General features: G+C 42.6%; 1 protein-coding gene across 7 annotated transcripts in view; it reads right to left on the bottom strand.

The window, feature by feature from the left end:
- rtkna (rhotekin a) overlaps positions 1-22815 on the bottom strand; it is a 184570-nt gene that overhangs the window by 28877 nt on the left and 132878 nt on the right. For 5 of the 7 annotated variants that reach the window (XM_073041968.1, XM_073041970.1, XM_073041963.1 and 2 more), the window contains 3 exons: positions 17891-18022; positions 15498-15663; positions 8882-8989 (listed from right to left, as the gene is read on the bottom strand). In XM_073041968.1, the coding sequence (XP_072898069.1) occupies positions 8882-8989; positions 15498-15663; positions 17891-18022 (406 nt within the window). The remainder of the gene's footprint in view (positions 1-8881; positions 8990-15497; positions 15664-17890; positions 18023-22815) is intronic. The other 2 variants (XM_073041965.1, XM_073041966.1) reach the window with 1 other exon arrangement.

Genomic DNA, 22815 nt, shown 5'->3' with positions numbered 1-22815 from the left:
TCCTGTTCTTGCCACCAAAGTGGATAACCTCACATTTATCCACATTAAACTGCATCTACCATGCATCTGCCCACTCACCCAACCTGTCCAAGTCACCCTGCATTCTCATAACATCCTCCTCATGTTTCACACTACTACCCAGCTTTGTGTCATCTGCAAATTTGCTAATGTTACTTCTAATCCCTTCATCTAAATTATTAATGTATATTGTAAATAGCTGCGGTCCCAGCACTGAGCCTTGCGGTACCCCACTGGGGTAACCTCAGAGTAATCCCTACTCTTTGTTTCCTGTCTGCCAACCAATTTTCTATCCATGTGAGTACCCTACCCCCAATACCATGTGCTTTAATTTTGCCCACTAATCTCGTATGTGGGACCTTATCAAAGGCTTTCTGGAAGTCCAGGTACACTACATCCACTGGCTCTCCCTTGTCCAATTTCAATGTTACATCCTCAAATAATTCCAGAAGATTAGTCAAGCATGATTTCCCCTTCGTAAATCCATGCTGACTCGGACCGATCCTGTTACTGCTATCCAAATGTGCCGTTATTTCATCTTTTATAATTGACTCCAGCATCTTCCCCACCACTGACGTCAGGCTAACTGGTCTATAATTCCCTGTTTTCTCTCTCCCTCCTTTCTTAAAAAGTGGGATAACATTAGCTATCCTCCAGTCCTCAGGAATTGACCCTGAATCTATAGAACATTGGAAAATGATAACCAATGCTTCCACAATTTCTAGAGCCACCTCCTTAAGTACCCTGGGATGCAGACCATCAGGCCCTGGGAATTTATCGGCCTTCAGTCCCATCAGTCTACCCAACACCATTTTCTGCCTAATGTGAATTTCCTTCAGTTACTCCGTTACCCTAGGTCCTCTGGCCACTATTACATCTGGGGAGATTGTCTGTGTCCTCTCTAGTGAAGACAGATCCAAAATACCTGTTCAACTCGTCTGCCATTTCCTTGTTCCCCATAGTAAATTCACCCGTTTCTGCCTTCAAGGGCACAACTTTGGTCTTAACTAATTTTTTCCTCTTCACATACCTAAAGAAGTTTTTACTATCCTCCTTTATATTCTTGGCTAGCTTACCTTCGTACCTTATCTTTTCTCCCTGTATTGCTTTTTTAGTAATTTTCTGTTGCTCTTTAAAAGTTTCCCAATCCTCTCATCTTTGCTATGTTATACTTCTTCTCTTTTATTTTTATACGGTCCTTGACTTCCCTTGTCAGCCACGGTCGCTCCCTACTTCCCTTAGAATCTTTCTTCCTCTTTGGAATAAACTGATCCTGCACCTTCTGAATTATTCCCATCTTCTGATGTTCTACTGTCATCCCTGCGAGGGTATCCTTCCAGTCCATATAACCATATAACAATTACGGCACGGAAACAGGCCATCTCAGCCCTTCTAGTCCGTGCCAACGCTTACACTCACCTAGTCCCACTCAGCCTATAACCCTCCATTCCTTTCCTGTACATATACCTAACCAATTTTACTTTAAATGACAATACCGAACCTACCTCTACCACTTCTACTGGAAGCTCATTCCACACAGCTACCACTCTCTGAGTAAAGAAATTCCCCCTCATGTTACCCCTAAACTTTTACCCCCTAACTCTCAAATCATGTCCTCTTGTTTGAATCTCCCCTACTCTCAATGGAAAAAGCCTATCCATGTCAACTCACACTATCCCTCTCATTATTTTAAATACCTCTATCAAGTCCCCCCTCAACCTTCTACTGTCCAAAGAATAAAGACCTAACTTGTTCAACCTTTCTCTGTAACATAGGTGCTGAAACCCAGGTAACATTCTAGTAAATCTCCTCTGTACTCTCTCTATTCTGTTGATATCTTTCCTGTAATTCGGTGACCAGAACTGTACACAATACTCCAGATTCGGCCTTACCAATGCTTTGTACAATTTTAACATTACATCCCAACTCCTATACTCAATGCTCTGCTATACTCAAAGGCCAGCATACCAAAAGCTTTCTTCACCACCCTATCCACATGAGATTCCACGTTCATGGAACTATGCACCATTATTCCTAGATCACTCTGTTCTACTGCATTCTTCAATGCCCTACTATTTACCATGTATGTCCTATTTGGATTATTCCTACCAAAATGTAGCACCTCACACTTATCAGCATTAAATTCCATCTGTCATCTGCCCATTCTTCTAACTGGCCTAAATCTCTCTGCAAGCTTTGAAAACCTACTTCATTATCCACAACGCCACTTACCTTAGTATCATCTGCATACTTACTAATCCAATTTACCACCCAATCATCCAGAACATTAATGTATATGACAAACAATATTGGACCCAATACAGATCCCTGAGGCAACCACCAGTCACTGGCCACCAACCTGACAAACAGTTATCTACCACTACTCTCTGGCATCTCCCATCCAGCCACTGTTGAATCCATTTTACTACTTCAATATTAATACCTAACGATTGAACCTTCCTAACTAACCTTACGTGCGGAACCTTGTCGAAGGCCTTACTGAAGTCCATATAGACAACATCAACTACTTTACCCTCGTCAACTTTCCTCGTAACCTCTTCAAAAAATTGAATAAGATTTGTCAAACATGACCTTCCATGCACAAATCCATGCAGACTATTCCTAATCAGATCCTGTCTATCCAGATAATTATATATACCATCTCTAAGAATACTTTCCATTAATTTACCTACCACTGATGTCAAACTGACAGGCCAATAATTGCTAGGTTTACTCTTAGAACCCTTTTTAAACAATGGAACCACATGAGCAATACGCCAATCCTCCAGCACCATCCCCGTTTCTAATGATATTTGAAATATTTCTGTCAGAGCCCCTGCTATTTCTAAAGCAACTTCCCTCAAGGTCCTAGGGAATTCTGCCTATATTTATTATAGATCTCCCTCTTTTTTCGAACCAAGTTTCCAATATCCCTTGAAAACCATGGCGCTCTCAAACTTTTAACCTTTCATTTCAACCTAACAGGAACATAAAGATTCTGTACCCTCAAAATTTCACCTTTAAATGACCTCCATTTCTCTATTACATCCTTACCAGAAAACAAATTGTCCCAATCCACTCCTTCTAAATCCTTCCACATCTCCTCAAAGTTACCCTTTCACCAATCAAAAATCTCAACCCTGGGTCCAGTCCTATCCTTCTCCATAATTATATTGAAACTAATGCTATTGTGATCCCTGGACCCAAAGTACTCCCCAACACATACCTCCGTCACCTGACCTATCTCATTCCCTAACAGGAGATCCAACACTGCCCCTTCTCTAGTCGGTACATCTATGTATTGCTGCAAAAAACTATCCTGCACACATTTTACAAACTCCAAACCATCCAGCCCTTTTACAGAATGGGTTTCCCAGTCTATGTGTGGAAAATTAAATCTCCCACAATCACAACCTTGTGCTTATTAAAAATATCTGCTATCTCCTTACAAATTTGCTCCTCCAATTCTCACTCCCCATTAGGTGGTCTATAATACACCCCTATAAGTGTTACTACACCTTTCCCATTCCTCATTTCCACCCAAATAGACTCCCTAGATGAGCCCTCTAATCTATCCTGCCAAAGCACTGCTGTAATATTTTCTCGGACAAGCAATGCAACACCTCCCCCTCTTGCCCCGCCGATTCTATCACACCTGAAGCAACGAAATCCAGGGATATTTAGTTGCCAATCACACCCCTCCTGCAACCATGTTTCACTAATAGCTACATCATCATATTTCCAGGTATCAATCCATGCTCTAAGCTCATCCACCTTTCTTACAATGCTCCTAGCATTAAAATAGATGCATTTAAGAAACTCTCCACCTCTTCCTCTTTCGTTTAGTCAAAGTTTAGTCAACTTTGGCTAACTCCTACAATCTACATATAGATTGGGTGAACCAAATTGGCAAGGATGCTGAGGAAGAGGATTTCTTGGAATGTATGCGGGATGGTTTTCTGAACAAACATGTCGAGGAACCAACTAGAGAGCAGGCCATTCTAGATTGGGTCTTGAACAATGAAGAAGGGTTAGTTAGCAATCTTGTCGTGCGAGCCCCTTGGGTAAGAGTGACCATAATATGGTGGAATTCTTCATTAAGATGGAGAGTGACATAGTTAATTCAGAAACAAAGGTTCTGAACTTAAAGAAGGGTAACTTTGAAGGTATGAGACGTGAATTAGCTAAGATAGACTGGCAACTGATACTTAAAGGGTTGACAGTGGATATGCAATGGCAAGCATTTAAAGATCGCATGGATGAACTACAACAATTGTTCATCCCAGTTTGGCAAAAGAATAAAGCAGGGAAGGTAGTGCACCCGTGGCTGACAAGAGAAATTAGGAATAGTATCAAGTCCAAAGAAGAAACATATAAATTAGCCAGAAAAAGCGGCACATCTGAGGACTGGAAGAAATTTGGAGTCCAGCAGAGGAGGACAAAGGGCTTAATTAGGAAAGGGAAAAAAGATTATGAGAGAAAGCTGGCAGGGAACATAAAAACTGACTGTAAAACTGATATATGAAAAGAAAAAGATTGGTTAAGACAAATGTAGGTTCCTTACAGTCAGAAACAGGTGAATTGATCATGGGGAACAAGGACATAGCAGACCAATTGAATAACTACTTTGGTTCTGTCTTCACTAAGGAGGACATAAATAATCTTCCGGAAATAGTAGGGGACCGAGGGTCTAGTGAGGTGGAGGAACTGAAGGAAATGTATGTTAGTAGGGAAGTGGTGTTAGGTAAATTGATGGGATTAAAGGTAGATAAATCCCCAGGGCCAGATGGTCTGCATCCCAGAGTGCTTAAGGAAGTAGCCCAAGAAATAGTGGATGCATTAGTGATAATTTTTCAAAACTCCTTAGATTCTGGATTGGTTCCTGAGGATTGGAGGGTGGCTAATGTAACCCCACTTTTTAAAAAAGGAGGGAGAGAAACCAGGGAATTATAGACCGGTTAGTCTGACATCGGTGGTGGGGAAAATGCTAGAGTCGGTTATCAAAGATGTGATAACAGCACATTTGGAAAGCGGTGAAATCATCGGACAAAGTCAGCATGGATTTGTGAAAGGAAAATTATGTTTGACGAATCTTATAGAATTTTTTGAAGATGTAACTAGTAGAGTGGATAGGGGAGAGCCAGTGGATGTGGTATATTTAGATTTTCAAAAGGCTTTTGACAAGGTCCCACACAGGAGATTAGTGTGCAAACTTAAAGCACACGGTATTGGGGTTATGGTATTGATGTGAATAGAGAATTGGTTGGCAGACAGGAAGCAAAGAGTGAGAGTAAACGGGACCTTTTCAGAATGGCAGGCTGTAACTAGTGGGGTACTGCAAGGCTCAGTGCTGGGACCCCAGTTGTTTACAATATATATTAATGATTTAGATGAGGGAATTAAATGCAGCATCTCCAAGTTTGCGGATGACACGAAGCTAGGAGGTGGTGTTAGCTGTGACGAGGGTGCTAAGAGGATGCAGGGTGACTTGGATAGGTTAGGTGAGTGGGCAAATTCATGGCAGATGCAATTTAATGTGGATAAATGTGAGGTTATCCACTTTGGTTGCAAGAATAGGAAAACAGATTATTATCTGAATGGTGGCCGATTAGGAAAAGGGGAGGTGCAACAAGACCTGGGTGTCACTGTACACCAGTCATTGAAGGTGGGCATGCAGGTACAGCAGGTGGTGAAAAAGGCAAATGGTATGTTGGCATTCATAGCAAGAGGATTCGAGTACAGCAGCAGGGAGGTTCTACTGCAGTTGTACAAGGCCTTGGTGAGACCGCACCTAGAGTACTGTGTGCAGTTTTGGTCCTCTACTCTGAGGAAAGACATTCTTGCCATAGAGGGAGTACAAAGAAGGTTCACCAGATTGATTCCTGGGATGGCAGGACTTTCATATGAAGAAAGACTGGATCGACTAGGCTTATACTCACTGGAATTTAGAAGATTGAGGGGGGATCTTATTAAAATGTATAAAATTCTAAAGGGATTGAGCAGGCTAGATGCAGGAAAATTGTTTCCGATGTTGGGGAAGTCCAGAATGAGGGGTCCCAGTTTAAGGATAAAGGGGAAGCCTTTTAGGACCAAGATGAGGAAAAACTTCTTCACACAGAGAGTGGTGAATCTGTGGAATTCTCTGCCACAGGAAACAGTTGAGGCCGGTTCATTGGCTATACTTAAGAGGAAGTTAGATACTGCCCTTGTGGCTAAAGGGATCAGGAGGTATGGAGAGAAAGCAGGTACAGGGTTCTGAGTTGGATGATCAGCCATGATCATACTGAATGGCGGTGCAGGCTCGAAGGGCTGAATGGCCTACTCTTGCACCTATTTTCTATGTTTCTATGTTTTCCTCCCTCATGGCTCCATAGTCCCCTTTGTTCAACTGTAATACTGACACTTCCGATTTTCCCTTCTCCCTCTCAAATTGTAGATTAATACTTATCATATTCTGGTCACTACCTCCTAATGCTCCTTTACCTTGAGTTCCCTTATCAAATCCGGTTCATTACACAATACTAGATCCAGAATTGACTTCTCCCTGTTAAGCTCCAGTACAAGCTGCTCTAAGAATCCATCTCAGAGGCACTCCACAAATTCCCTTTCTTGTGGTCCAGTACCAACCTGATTTACCCAGTCTACCTGCATGTTGAAATCCCCCAATACAACCTTTGCGACATGCTGATTTTAGCTCTTGATTCAACCTGCACCCTATATCCAGGCTACTATTTGGGGGCCTGTAGATAACTCCCATTAGGGTCTTTTTGCCCTTACAGTTTCTCAGTTCTATCCATACTGAATCTACATCTCCTGATTCTATGTCACCCCTCGCAAGGGACTGAATTTCATTCCTCACCAGCAGAGCCACCCCACCCCCTCTGCCCACCTGTCTGTCCTTTTGATAGGATGTATATCCTTGAATATTCATTTCCCTGCCCTGGCCCTCTTGCAGCCATGTCTCTGTTATTCCTACAACATCATACTTACCAACTTCCAACTGAGCCTCAAGCTCATCCACTTTACTTCTTATACTTCGTGCATTCATATATAATACTTTTAATCCATTATTCCTCTCGTTTCTCACATCGGTCCCTATTGCACTTGGCCATACTCTCTGATCCCTTCCTGAGCTTTCTGCCCCATCAATTCTGTTGTCTTTCTTAACTTTTCTTATTCTCTCTTTCCCTTTAACTCCAACCTTATATTTCCAGTTCATCTCCTCCCCCCCCACCCCCCCACTTATTAGTTTAAACACACCCCTGTAGCAGTGGCAAACCTGCTTGCCAGAATGCTGGTCCCCCGCCTGTTAAGGTGCAACCCGTCCCTTTTGTACAATTCATCCTTACCCCAAAACAGATCCCAGTGGTCTAAGAATCTAAAACCCTGCTTGCCGTACCAGCTCCTCAGCCACACATTGAGATCCCACATCTCCCTGTTCCTGCCCTCACCAGCACGAGTGTAGGTGATAAGAGGAGGATACAATAGGGTCTTTTAAGAGGCTCTTAGATAAACACATGGAGCTTAGAAAAATAGAGGGCTATGCAGTAGGGAAATTCTAGGCAGTTTCTAGACTAGGTTACATTATCAGCACACCATTGTGGGTCGAAGGACCTATAATGTGCTGTAGATTTTCTACATTTCTGTTTCTACTCCTCAGTGCCCTACCATTCACTGTGTAAAACCTACTCTTATTGGTTCTACCAAAATGCAACACTTCACACTTGTTATATTTAAGTTCCATCTGTCATTTTTCCAGCCAGTCCAGATCTACTGCAAGCATTGATAGTTTTTTCACTGTCCACTACACCCCTAATCTGGGAGTCATTCACAAATTTGCTTATCCAGTTTACCATATTATCATCCAGATCATTGGTGCAGATGACAAACAACCACAGACCCATCACTAGCACTCCACTAGTAACAGGCCTCTAGTCAGAAAGGCAACCATCTACTACCTCTCACTGGTTTCTCCCACAAAGTCAATGCTTAATCCAATTTACTACCTCATCATTAATGCCAAACGACTCAGCCTTACAATGAGTCAGACAGGATTTCCCCACCCATCAAAGCCCTGTTGATAATGCCTGATCAATCCTTGCCTTTCTACCTGCCCAATAATTCCATTCACAGAATAATTTCCAAAAATATTGGAAATATTGGTTTGGTAGTATTAGACGATTCCACCACCAGTGGTTCAGGTTTAATTCCACCACTCTCTATAAGGAGTTTGTACATTTTCCGTGACCACAGGCGTTTCCTCCAGATACTCTGGTTTCCTCCTACGTACAGGTTAGTAGTTTCATTAGTCACATGGATGTAATTGATTGGCTTGGGCTGTCATGCTTTATCTCTAAGTAAACAAAATGTAAAGAAACTCCCCTCTCTCCAATGTTCAACTGATGGGCTCATGAAACTGGGCTTCACTTTGCTGACATTCTCCACTAAAGGTACAATGTTTGATCTCTAGTAATTTTGGCTCCTCAGAGTTGGCCAGAGATCTTGGATTCACAGGCAATACTTGCCAATTTCTTTACATATTCCATCTTCTTACATCACCCTCTGCTCAGTTTACTGTGCCTTTCTTGGAAACATTATCAGCCTTTTCCTAACATAAACACTCTCCTTCACAGTTATCTGTGAAGCATCACTGTGTTTTGGGGGAAGAGAAGGTGAGAAGGACAAACTGGGCAGGTCTGTACTGAGCAAAAATCTTCACCTATGTCCTTGATGACATCAATGCCATGAGCATGGCTAATGTCCCTTAGTCAAACTGTGTAGTTAATTGATCTGTAAAATGTTGCACTTATTAAATGCTGTGTCACACAAAGCAACAAATCGAATCTCTCTTGAGCATTCCTACCGGTCTCGTGATACAGGGAAGCTCCCTTCTTGGAAATTGTTATGGGCAGTTTTCGGGGAGACGCAGATTCAACTTTCATCAGTTCATCACAGCACTGTCTCCATGCACCTGAACAAGAAACGACAGGTAAACAGGCAAGTTGGAGCACGAACCAGCAAGGCATGGTAGACAAAGGGGCAAGGTGCAGCATGTAAGTAAGCAACACCGCATGCAAACGGGCAAGGTGAGGCAAGAAAACAAGTAAGATGTTGTGAGTAATCGGCGGCAGCGGAAGGCAGGGAAAGCACCAGTAAACGCAGTGAGTTCTTTCTCCATGCATGGAGATTTTCCTTATTTTTTAAACCATAAAGGAGAGATGGGGTCTAGCGGAGCGGCCATCTTCAAAGTTGGGGCTAGAGTCAGAATGGGAACAGAGGCTTCGATGAGAAGAGGCTGAGGCCAAAGAAACACATAAAAAGGGTAACACACTCAAAATACTGTAGGAACTCCAGTGACCAGTGGTGTGCCTCAGGAATCTGTTCTGGGACCCCTCCTCTTCGTCATTTTTATAAATGACCTGAATGAGGAAGTGGAGGGATGGGTTAGTAAATTTGCTGATGACACAAAGGTGCGGGGTGTTGTGGATAGTGTGGAGGGCTGTAAGAAGTTACAACGGGACATTGACAGGATGCAAAACTGGGCTCAGAAGTGGCAGGTGAGTGTGAGGTAGTTCATTTTGATAGGTCAAATATGATGGCAGAATATAGTATTAATGGTAAGACTCTTGGCAGTGTGGAGGACCAGAGGGATCTTGGGGTCATCGAATAGTACAGCACATTACAGGCCCTTCAGCCCAAATGTTGTGCTGACTCTCAAACCCCGCCTCACATATAACCCCCCACCTTAAATTCCTCCATATACTTTCATATACTTCTGGCTTCCAGTGGAAGTGGTACAGGCAGGTTCGGTATTGTCATTTAAAGCAAAATCAGATAGATATATGGACAGGAAAGAAATGGAGGGTTATGGGCTGAGTGCGGATCAGTGGGACTAGGTGAGAGTAAGCATTCAGCATGGACTAGAAGGGCCGAGATGGCCTGTTTCCATGCTGTAATTGTTATATGGTTTTATGGTTATATGGTTATTCTTCAACTGTTTGAGGTGAAAGAGGCACTGTTGAGCTTTTTTCACCACACAGTCAGTATGTACAGACCAGGTGAAATCTTTGCGGATGTGTATGTGAAGAAGTTATATACACGTAGATCTTTCAGCTTTTTGAGTACCTGCTCCCTTGTAATAGTAACTGCACTCACTTCTCTTCCCTCACACCCTTCAACATCTGGCACACTGCTAATGTCTTCCACAGTGAAGACTAATGCAAAATACTCGTTTAGTTCATCTGCCATCTTCTTGGCCCCCCATTATTACCTCTCTGGCCTCATTTTCCAGCAGTTCTATATCTACACTTACCTCTTTTATTTTCTACATACTTGGAAAAGCCTTTACTATCCACTTTGCTAAGTACCGACTAGAGATGGGGCAGTGTTGGATCTCCTGTTAGGGAATGCGATAGGTCAGCTGACAGATGTATGTGTTGGGGAGCACTTCGGGTCCAGTGATCACAATAGCATTAGCTTCAATATAATTATGGAGAAGGACAGGACTGGACCTAGAGTTGAGATTTTTGATTGGAGAAAGGCTAACTTTGAGGAGATGCGCAGGGATTTAGAGAGAGTGGAATGGGTCAAGTTGTTTTATGGGAAGGATGTAATAGAGAAATGGAGGTCATTTAAGGGTGAAATTATGAGGGTACAGAATCTTTATGTTCCTGTTCGGTTGAAAGGAAAGATTAAAGGTTTGAAAGCGCCATGGTTTTCAAGGGATATTAGAAACTTGGTTCGAAAAAAGAGGGATGTCTACAATAGATATAGGCAGCATGGAGTAAAGGAATTGCTCGAGGAATATAAAGAATGTAAAAGGAAACTTAAGAAAGAGATTAGAAAAGCTAAAAGAAGTTACGAGTTTGGTTTGGCAAATAAGGTGGAAGTAAATCCGAAAGGCTTCTACAGTTATATTAAAAGCAAGAGGATAGTGAGGGATAAAATTGGTCCCTTAGAGAATCAGGGTGGTCAGCTATGTGTGGAGCCGAGGGAGATGGGAGAGATTTTGAACGATTTCTTCTCTTCGGTATTCACTAAGGAGAAGGATATCGAATGGTGTAAGGTGTGGGAAACAAGTAAGGAAGTTATGGAACCTATGACAATTAAAGAGGTGGAAGTACTGGCGCTTTTAAGAAATTTAAAAGTGGATAAATCTCCGGGTCCTGACCGGATATTCCCCAGGACCTTGAGGGAAGTTTGTGTAGAGATAGCAGGAGCTCTGACGGAGATCTTTCAGATGTCATTAGAAACAGGGATTGTGCCGGAGGATTGGCGTATTGCTCATGTGGTTCCATTGTTTAAAAAGGGTTCTAGAAGTAAGCCTGGCAATTATAGACCTGTCAGTTTGACATCAGTGGTGGGTAAATTAATGGAAAGTATTCTTAGAGATAGTATTTATAATTATCTGGATAGACAGGATCTGATTAGGAGTAGCCAGCATGGATTTGTGCGTGGAAGGTCATGTTTGACAAACCTTATTGAATTTTTTGAAGTAGTTACGAGGAATGTTGACGAGGGTAAGGCAGTGGATGTAGTCTATATGGACTTCAGCAAGGCCTTTGACAAAGTTCCACATGGAAGGTTAGTTAAGAAGGTTCAGTCGTTAGGTATTAGTGCTGGAGTAATAAAATGGATTCAACAGTGGCTAGATGGGAGATGCCAGAGAGTAGTGGTGGATAATTGTTTATCGGGATGGAGGCCGGTGACTAGCGGGGTGCCTCAGGGATCTGTTTTGGGCCCAATGTTGTTTGTAATATACATAAATGATCTGGATGATGGGGTGGTAAATTGGATTAGTAAGTATGCTGATGATACTAAGGTAGGAGGTGTTGTGGATAATGAGGTGGGTTTTCAAAGCTTGCAGGGAGATTTATGCCGGTTAGAAGAATGGGCTGAACGTTGGCAGATGGAGTTTAATGCTGAGAAGTGTGAGGTTCTACATTTTGGCAGGAATAATCCAAATAGAACATACAGGGTAAATGGTAGGGCATTGAGGAATGCAGTGGAACAGAGAGATCTAGGAATAACAGTGCATAGTTCCCTGAAGATGGAGTCTCATGTAGATAGGGTGGTGAAGAAGGCTTTTGGAACGCTGGCCTTTATAAATCAGAGCATTGAGTACAGAAGTTGGGATGTAATGTTAAAATTGTACAAGGCATTGGTAAGGCCAAAGTTGGAATATTGTGTACAGTTCTGGTCACCGAATTATAGGAAAGATATCAATAAATTAGAGAGAGTGCAGAGACGATTTACTAGGATGTTACCAGGGTTTCAGCACTTAAGTTACAGAGAAAGGTTGAACAAGTTAGGTCTCTATTCATTGGAGCGTAGAAGGTTGAGGGGGGATTTGATCGAGGTATTTAAAATGTTGAGAGGGATAGATAGAGTTGACGTGAATAGGCTGTTTCCATTGAGAGTAGGGGAGATTCAAACGAGAGGACATGATTTGAGAGTTAGGGGGCAAAAGTTTAAGGGAAACACGAGGGGGTATTTCTTTACTCAGAGAGTGATAGCTGTGTGGAATGAGCTTCCTGTAGAAGTAGTAGAGGCCAGATCAGTTGTGTCATTTAAGGTAAAATTGGATAGGTATATGGATAGGAAAGGAGTGGAGGGTTATGGGCTGAGTGCGGGTAGGTGGGACTAGGTGAGATTAAGAGTTCGGCACGGACTAGGAGGGCCGGAATGGCCTGTTTCCGTGCTGTGATTGTTATATGGTTATATGGTTTGCTGGCTTGCTTTCATATTTCATCATTTCCCTCCTAATGATTCTTTTAGCTGCTCTCTGTAGGTTTTTTAAAACTTCCCAATCCTCTGTCTTCCAACTAATTTGTGCTTAGTTGTATGCCCTCTCTTTTGTTTTTACATTTGTTTTGACATCCCTCATCAGCCACGGTTGTACTATTTTGCCATTTGAGTATTTCTTTGTTTTTGTAATGCACATGACCTGCACCTTCTTTATCTTTTTCCCAGAAACTCGCACCATTGCTGCTCTGCTGACATCCCTGCCAGCATCTCCTTTGGCCAACTCCTCTCTCATACCACTACAATTTCCCTCACTCCACTGAACTGCTACAGCAGACTTCACTTTCTCCCTATCAAATTTCAAGTTGAACTCAGTCATGTTGCAATCACTGCCTCCTAAGGGTTCCTTCATCTTAAGCTCCCTAATCTCCTGTTCATTATATAACACTCAATCCAGTATAGCTGATCCCTAAGTAGTAATAGTCTCTCGATGTCTGAGGAAGACAGATGTGTTGCGGTCAACGTCTGTGGGCACGTGTATGACTTCTGAGGCCGAAGTCTGAAGCGCAGATACGGTTACAGATGGGGCAAGGAGCACCACCTGTTGGGGCAGGAGCAGATACCTTCCTGTGTCTTTCTTGACTCGCCTTGAGGCTGATCCCTAAGTAGGCTCAACAACAAAAAGACATCTCGGGGCATTCAACAAACTCACTCTCTTGAGATCCATTTCCAACCTGATTTTCCCAATCGACCTGCATGTTGAAATCTCCCATTACTATCATAACATTGCCCTTTTAACAAGTCTTTTCTATTTCCTGCTGTAATCTGTGGTCCACATGCCAGCTACTGTTGGGAGGCCTGTATATAACTGACACCAGGTCCTTTTACCCTTGCAGTTTCAAGATTCAACATCTTCCGACCCTATGTCACATCTTTCTAATAATTTGACGGCCACAGCATCATACCTGAGAATCTGTAATAGTACAACAGTGTGTATGGCATCCATTAGTCTTGCGAGACCGTGGATCTGCGCCCTCTCCAGTACAATAGTACATCCACCTTATTTCTTCTACTCTGTGCATTGAGATATCACACTTTGAGTACTGTATTTGCTACCCTTTTTAATTCTGTATGCCTAATGCACTGATACTCACCCTACTGGCTGCAATTATATTCTATCATCTACCTGCCCTTCCTGACAGTCTGACTGCACGCTATCTTTGCTTTATGTATCCAAATATACATATCTGGATAGACATGGACTTATTAAAGATAGTCAGCATGGCTTTGTGCAAGGTATGTCATGTCTAACCAATCCTATAGAGTTTGTCAAGAAAGCTACCAGGAAAGTGGATAAAGGCAAGGCAGTGGATGTTGTCTAAACAGACTTTAGGAAGGCATTTGACGAGGATCGCGTAGGAGGTTGGTCAAGAAGATTCAGTCAGGATTCAAGATGAGGTAGTAAATTGTATTAGACATTGGCTTTGTGGGAGAAGCCAGAGAGTGGTAGTAGATGGCTGACTCTCTGATTAGAGGCTGTGACTAGTGGTGTACAGGGATCGGTGCTGGGTCCTTTGTTGTTTGTCATTTATATCAATGATCTGGATGATGATGTAGTTAGCTGGATCAGCAAGTTTTCAGATAATATCAAGACTGGGGCAGTAGTGGACAGTCAGGAAGACTACCATGGGTTGCACAGGCATCTGCACCAGCTGGAAAAATGGGCTGAAAAATGGCAGATGGAATTTAATCCAGACAAGTGCGAGGTTTTGCACTGCAGGTCTCACATGGTGAACAGTAAGGCACTGAAGATTGTGGTAGAACAAGGGGATCTGGAATTACAGGTCCATAATTTGTTGAAAAAGTTGTCACAGGTAGATAGGGTCATAAAGAAAGATTTTTGGGACATTGACTTTCATAAATCAATGTATTGAGTACAGGAGATGGGATGTTATGTTGAAGTTGTATAAAACGTTGGTGAGGCCTAATTTGGAGTATTGTGTGTAATTTTGGTCACCTATCTACAGGAAAGATGTAAACAAGATTGAAAGAGTACAGAGAAAATTTACAAGATGTGCCAAGTCAGGAGAACCTGAGTTATATGGAAAGATTGAATAGGTTAGGACTGTATTCCTTAGAACATATAGACTGAGAGGAAATTTGATAGAGGTATACAAAATTATAAAGAGTATAGACGGGGTAAATTCAAGTCATCTTTTCACACTGTTGGGTAGGATTATAACTGGAGGTCATGGGTTAAGGGTGACAGGTGAGACATTTAAGGGAACATGAGGGGAAACTTCTTCACTTAGAGGGTTGTGAGAGTGTGAAATGAGCTACCAGTGCAAGTGGTGCATGCAAGCTTGATTTCAACATTTAAGATAAGTTTGGATAGGGACATGGATGGTCAGAGCATAGATACTATTGTCCCAGTGCAGGTCAATGGGAGTTGGCAGTTTAAATGGTTTCGGCATGGACTAGATGGGCTGAACTGCTGAGCTGTATTTCTCTAAAACTCTAGGACTCTAATTGGGAAGCCAAGAATGTCTGTGTTGTCCATATTGAGTGCAAGGTCAAAGGGTGATTGTGGAAGTGGATTGTGGGTTAAGGATAAAGGAATGTCAAGGTAATATTGAACTGGGAGAATATGATGTTTACTCTTGTCCCCTAGGGAATTCTGAGCTCCAGCCTGTTGTACAACAGCTGAACATCCCACCATTTCTTTCCAAACTCACTCATATCATAGAAATGCTGCCAGAAAGCCTCCATCCATCTGTGCATCTCCTCCAAAGAGTCAGTGACGAGGGTGTGTGTCACCTCCTCCCCTGCAAATTGATTCGTTATTAAGATGCAGTTTGATGTTCTCTTGGGCTCTTTTCCTGTTGCCCTGATACGTGTTTCCTGAAAAACAAAGCATTTGTCTTGTAACGAGATCAGAAGGATTATCCAAAGTGGACCATTGAGAGGGGGAGAGGGGAGGGGGAGGGGGAGAGGGAGAGGGGGAGAGGGGGAGAGAGCAGCACGTGTGCTATTACAGTGATAGAGAGAGAGAGAGAGAGCAAGGAAAACCTGTGAGTTGCCTTGGAAACTGAAGGGCGGAGCTATATGATGGACAGCTGGTGTTCAGCACTTGTGGAATATATACAAGGTAATCTGGCTTTGTAATCAGACACAAGAGACACGCCAGACACCAGAGACAAGGAAGACACTGTCACAGGTTGAGCTTTGTGTGCCCACGACAAAGGTGGAGTTTCTGCTCACAGTGTGGACAAAGTGGTGACTGGTGGGAAGCTACTGGCGGGAAGCTACCGGTGTGTTTAACCCTTGCCTGGGTTGATAGATTACCGTGGAAGATTCAATGGCATCAGCACTGGGAAGACAAAACATCTCCCTCTCTCTCCAAATTCCAGAACTGAAATGACTTCTTACCCATACCACCATAAGACTGTATCATTTTAACACCTGAGCTGGGAGAAGTTTGGGAACTTTATTTACTCTCTTATATATGCGTATACTCTGCTGACCTGTTTGCCTTATCTTGTTTTATATTACTTTATCACGTAGTTACTACTAGTGTTTATAACGCAAGACTCAGACTCCAGGTGTGTCCATTTCTGCTGGTCCTTTTTAACCCGTTACGGGGTACGTAACAGTCAGGAGGGTTAAATTGTACAATTCTGATAAGCAGACCAGGTTGGTAGGTGAGAGTAAGGTTAAACATTTGAACCTTTTCCACAGAGGGGTGCCATTTTGGGTGTCTGTAAGGCATAAAACAATCTCTTTATGAGAAGATTTCAATGATTAACACACACCTGGAATTACTTCAAACCCTCTGCCATTTTCTACAGTCTAGTGTAGTGATGCTCTATTGATCCCATGGTTTGCAGTCTTAGTGACAAACCTCTTAAATCACACATAATCAAATGCCCCTTACATACACAATTTACTTACATAATCTGTATAATTTACATATAAAATGTAGATACACAATTTCTTCTGTAACTAAATGCTGGCGACTTACTTCGGCCTTACTTACCTAAAACATACATTGTCAGATTTAGATTTATTTTTCATATCTACATCAAAATATACAGTGAAATGTGTTGTTTGCATTAACCAACACATCTAAAGAATTGCTGGGACAGTCCACAAGTATCACCATAATTCCAGTGCCAACAAAGCATGGCCACAATATTTATTGTGTCCAAATGCTCATACAAGGAGCCAGAGAGCAAACTGCTAGCCTAATGAAATATACGTTCCTACTCGCTTGTATGACTTCCAAGGGCAGTGGTTTAGCCATCTGGGGAAGCAGACAAGAGCTGCACTCTCCTAGCACTAGTAACCCAGGTTTAATCTTGACCTCACTGGCTTACATGCTTTACCTGTGCCCACATAAATTAGGAACTGCAGCAGGTGACTCGGCTGTGACTCTGCCTTACCAGTCAATATGGTGATAGCTGATCTGAGTGCAAACCCATCCACACCACACCTCCCGCCTTTCACCTCTAGCTCACTCATACCTGCCTACCTCTGCTGACATATTCAAAGACCATGCTGCCACTAGCCTTTGAGAAAGGATTCCATGGTGTGTTCTACAACTCTATTACTTGCCACCCTCTAAGAAAAATAGCCTCAGCATTGTTTGAAATGGACAATCTTAGATCTTCAAACAGATTTTTCCTTGTTCTAGATTCTCCACAAGAGGAAACATCCATGACCTCTCAGGATCTCACTGCTTTGAACTTACATCCTGTTGGGGAGGGAGTGTGGTGAAGGGTGGGAACAGAATCATTAGGGCCTCCCAAAGGCAACCATCAGATCTGCACTTCAAGATGAGAACCAGTACTATGGGGCAAGAATAGGCAACAAGTCCAGTGGAATTCTCATGGGGGAGTTACATCCAACTGATGGGCCAAGAAGTCTGTTTTTCAGCCAAAACAATTTCAGGACCAGCACATGGTCTCATTTTGTCCAGAAACTTTTCATGGCCCTAGACGTACAAGGAAATATCACCATGAGGCAGGTTCCAGATGGGCGGTGTCAACAACACAGTTTATGGTAAGAACGTGGTTATCAACAACAGTTCGGAGAGCTGCTAAAGGCCAGCAGGAGACTGAATACAAACCTTATTGATCGCAATAGTGAAGGCAGCCTCCACCTTGGCCTCGACTTCCTCCGGAGAATAATAACAGAAGAGATTAGTTCCTTGTAAAACGCAGTACATCCTGGTCCAATTGTGCAGGTCACCAACCAGCTGCTGCAATGCCAAGAAAGAAAACAGATAAAAGGGACAAGCTCAGGAGAGGTTGTCTCAGTGACGGAGGGCGAAGGTAGGGTTGAGGGTCAGGGCTCAGTGGGGTGTTGGGATGGGCACTGGGGGATGGGTAGTGCGAGAAGTAAGGGGGGAGAAGCAGGTATGGTGAGCCAAGTTGAAAGTGAAACTCAGGATTGTTGTGGATAACTTCAACTTCCCTGATGTAGACTGGGATCTCCTTAGCACAACAGATTTAATTTGTTAGATGCGTCCAGAAAGGTTTCTTAAATCAGTATGCAGGCAGTCCAAGAGGAGAAGCTATACCATACGAGCATAAGGTATAAGAGCAGAATTACACCATTTGGCCCACTGAGTCTGCTCTGCCATTTCATCATGGCTGATCTATTTCCCACTCAGCCCCAATTTCCTGCCTTCTCCCCGATGGCAATGAATTCCACAGATTCATTTCTCTGGCAAAACAAAATCCTCCTCATCTCCATTCTAAATGGACGCCCCTCTATTCTGAGCCTGTTGTCCTCTGGTCTTAGACTCACCCACCACAGGGGTACTCCTGTGGCCAGTCCCTTCAACAACAGGTATACCAATTTGGATACTTTTGGAGGTATAACCTAACAGAGGAAAGTCACAGTGATTGAGTCTCTGGAACTGAGTCTGCCTGTGTGACTCAAAACAGAAGAGGAGAGAAGAGGCATGCTGTGGTGATGGTGGATTCACTAGTTAAGGGAATGAATAGGAGGTTCTGTGAGCAAGAATGAGATCCTGGATGGTATGTTGCTTCCCAGGATGTCTCGGATCGAGTCCTCAGCATTCTTAAGTGGGAGGCTGAAAAGCCAGAGGTTGTGGTCCATACAGGTACCGATGCCATGGGTAGGACAAGTGACGTGTTTCTACACAGGGAGATCAGGGACCTAGGTGCTAAGTTGAAGGGCAGGACTTTCAGAGTTGTGAACTCAGGATTGCTTCCTATGCAATGTGCTAATGTGGCCTGAATGAGGAAGATTATACAGTTTAATACTTCGCTAAGCAGTTGGGGTGGGAGGGAGGGCATAAGTTCTTTGGATCATTGTGCTTTATTCCAGGGAATCTGGGACCTGTACAGAAGGGATGGTTTGCACCTGAACTGGAGGGGGACTAATATCCTAGCAGGAAGGTTTATTAATGCTGTACGGTGGGGTTTAAAATAGAGTTGCAGGGGGATTGGAACCAGAGTGCCAGAACAGTTAGTGGAGACACTGTGGAGGCAGATATTGGTAAGACCTCAGGCAAAGTTAGGATTCAAAAGGTTAAGCATGGTGCGACTAGTGTCCTGAGCTGTGTATATTTCAATGCAAGAAGCATCATTGGAAAGGCGGATGATAGCGCTGAATATGAGGTAGCTGGTTTACAAACAGAGGCAATGTGTAGTGGGGAGAGGTTGGTGATAAGGCAAAATTGCACCCAGCAGGATGAGTTGCAACATAAAAGGCAAACAAAATCAAAAAGGGTGAATACAGGACTGAAAGTGTTGTATTTGAATGCATGCAGTAATACAAAGTAAAATAGATGAAATTGCAGCAGAGTTGCAGATTGACAGGTATGTTGTTGTAGAATCATGGCTGAAAGATTATAGCTGGGAGCTTAATGTCCAGGGATACACACTGTATTAAAAGAACATGCAGAAAGGCAGAGGAACCAGCATTACTCTGTTGGTAAAAAAATGAAATCAGATCATTAGAAGGAAGTGACATAGGGTTAGAAGGTGTTGAATCATTGTGGATCGAGCTAAGGAACTGCAAGGGTAAAAAGACCCTGATGGGAGATGTATCCAGACTTCCAAACAGTAGCAAGGATGTGGCCTGCAAATTACAATGGGAGATAGAAAATGTATGCCAAATTGGCAATTTTATAGAAGTCATGGGGGCTTCAATATGCAGGCAGATTGGGAAAATCAGGTTGGTGCTGGATTCTAGGACAGGGAATTACTAGAATGCCTACGAGATGGCTTTTTAGAGCAGCTCATGGTTGAGCCCACTAGGAGATCAGCTGCTCCGGATTGAGTGATGTGCAATGAACCAGAACTGATTAGACACCTTATGGTAAATAATTCTTAGTGGCAATGATCACAAGGTAATCAAATTCACCCTAAAACTTGAGAAGGAGAAGCTAAAGTCAGATATATCAGTATTACAGTAGAGTAAAGAGAATTACAGAGGCATGAGAGAGGACGTGGCCAAAATTGACCGGAAAAGAACACAGGCAGGGATGATAGAAGAGCAGTAACAGATGAAGTTTCTGGAAGCAATTCAGAAGCACAGGATTTATACAGCCCAAAGAGGAAAAAGATTTCTACAGGAAAGATGGTACAAAGATGGTTCTGGATAACAAGAGAAGTCAAAACCAACATGAAAGCCAAAGTGAGGGCATATAATAGAGCAAAAAGTAGTGGGAAGTTAGAGGATTGGAAAGCTTTTAAATACTAACAGAATGCAACTAAAAAAGTCATTAAGAAGGTAAAGATGGAATACAAAAGTAAGCTAGCCAATAATATTAAAGAGGATACCAAAAGTTTCTTCAGATACCTAAAGTGTAAAAGAGAGGCAAGAGTGATTATCAGACCACTGGAAAATGATGCTAGAGAGGTATTAATAGGGGACAATGAAATGGTGGATGAACTGAATAAGTATTTTGCATCAGTCTTCACTGTGGAAGACACTAACAGTGTGGTGGAAGTTCCAGATGTCAGGGGTCATGAAGTGCGTAAAGTTACCATTTCTACAATGTAGCTTCTTGGGAAACTGAAAGGTCTGAAGGCAAATAAGTCACCTGGCCCAGATAGTGTACACCCCAGAGTTCTGAAAGAGGTGGCTGAAGAGGTCATGGATGCATTAGTAATGATCAGTCAAGAATCAGTAGATTTGGAACATTTCCAGAATACTGGAAAATTGCAAATGTCACTTGACACTTCAAGAAGGGAGGGAGGCAGAAGAAAGGAAACTAGAAGCCAATGTGTCTGACCTCAGTGGTTTGGAAGACGTTGGAGTCAATTATTAACAATGAGGTCTCAGGGTACCTGGAGGCACATAACAAAATAGGTCATAGTCAGCAGGCTTTCCTCAAGGGAAAATCTTGCCTGAAAAATCTGTTGGAATTCTTTGAAGAAATAACAAGCAAGATAGACAAAGGAGAATCAGTTGATGCTGTGTACTTGGATTTTCAGAAGGCATTTGACAAGGTGTCACACGCGAGGCTGTTCAACAAGCTATGAGCCCATGGTTTACAGAAAAGTTTTCTAGCATGGATAAAATAGTGGCTGATTGGTAGGAGGCAAAGAGTGCAAATAAATAGAGCCTTTTCTGGTTGGCTGCTGGTGATTAGTGGTGTCCCATGGGGTCTGTGTTGGGACCAATTCATTTTATGTTATATGTCAATGATTTGGATGATGGCCATGTTGCGAAGTTTGCAGATGATATGAAGATAGGTGGACTTTGAAGAAGAAGGAGAGGCTATGGAAAGATGTAGACAGATGAGGAAAATAGGCAAAGAAATGGCAGATGGAAGAGTATGATAATGCACTTTGGTAGAAGAAATAAACGGATTGACTATTTTCTAAATGAAGAAAAACACGAAAGACTGAGGCGTAAGAGGACTTGGCAGTCCTTGTGCAGGATTCCCCTTAAGATTAATTTGCAAGTTGAGTCTGTAGTGAAGGCGGCAAATAGAAAATCAGCATTCATTTCAAGCAGACTAGAATATAAAAGCAGGAATGTGATGTTGAAACTTTATAAAGCAGTGGTGAGGCCTCACTTGGAGTATAGTGAGCAACTTCAGGCCCTTATCTTTGAAAGGATTTGCTGAAACTGGAGAGGGTTCAAAGCAGTTTCACATAAACAACTCCAGGATTGAATGGCTTGTCAACTGAAGAGCGTTTGATGGCACAAAGAGTGTATTCACTGGAATTCAGAAGAATGAGGGGTGACCTCAGTGAAAATTATTAAATGGTGAAAGGACTTGACAGAGTTCATTCAGAGGGAATGTCTCCTGTGGTGGGAGAGTCTAAAACCAGAGGACACAGACTCAGAATTGAGGGGCATCCTTTTAAAAACAGAGATGAGGAGGAATTACTTCAGCCAGAGAGTGGTGAATCTGTGGAATTCTTTGCCACAGGCAGCTGTGGACATTGTCTTTATATATATATTTAAGGCAGAGGTTGATAGATTCTTGACTGGTCAGGTCATAAAGGGCTACTGGGCAAAAGCAAGAGATTGAGGCAGAGTAGACTTGATGGGCTAAACAGCCTAATTCTGCTCCTATATATTGTAAAATTCTGAGGCTATCAGTCAGGAAATTGGAGGCTTAAACTGGAAACAGATGTTCTCAGGGAAAAGTATGGAAGAAATGTGGCAAATGTTCAGGGAATATTTGTGTAGAGCTCTGTATAGGTACGTTCCAGTGAGACAGGGAAATTATGGTAGGGTACAGAAACCGTGGTATACAAAGGCTGTAATAAATCTAGTCAAGAAGAAAAGCTTACAAAAGATTCAGAGAGCTAAGTAATGTTAGAGATCTAGAAGATTATAAGGCTACTAAGGAGAAGTTTAAGAAGGAAATTAGGAGAGCCAGAAGGGGCCATGGCGGGGAGAATTAAGGAAAATCCCAAGGCATTCTACAAGCATGTGAAAAGCAAGAGGATAAGACATGAAAGAATAGGACCTATCAAGTGTGACAGTGGGAAAGTGTGTATGGAACCAGAGGAAATAGCAGAGGTACTTAATGAATACTTTATTTCAGTATTCACT

The sequence above is a fragment of the Hemitrygon akajei genome, chromosome 4 (genome assembly GCF_048418815.1).
Source record: "Hemitrygon akajei chromosome 4, sHemAka1.3, whole genome shotgun sequence".
In the NCBI taxonomy this organism is placed as follows: domain Eukaryota; kingdom Metazoa; phylum Chordata; class Chondrichthyes; order Myliobatiformes; family Dasyatidae; genus Hemitrygon; species Hemitrygon akajei.
This window is presented reverse-complemented; position numbering and strand designations above follow the sequence as displayed.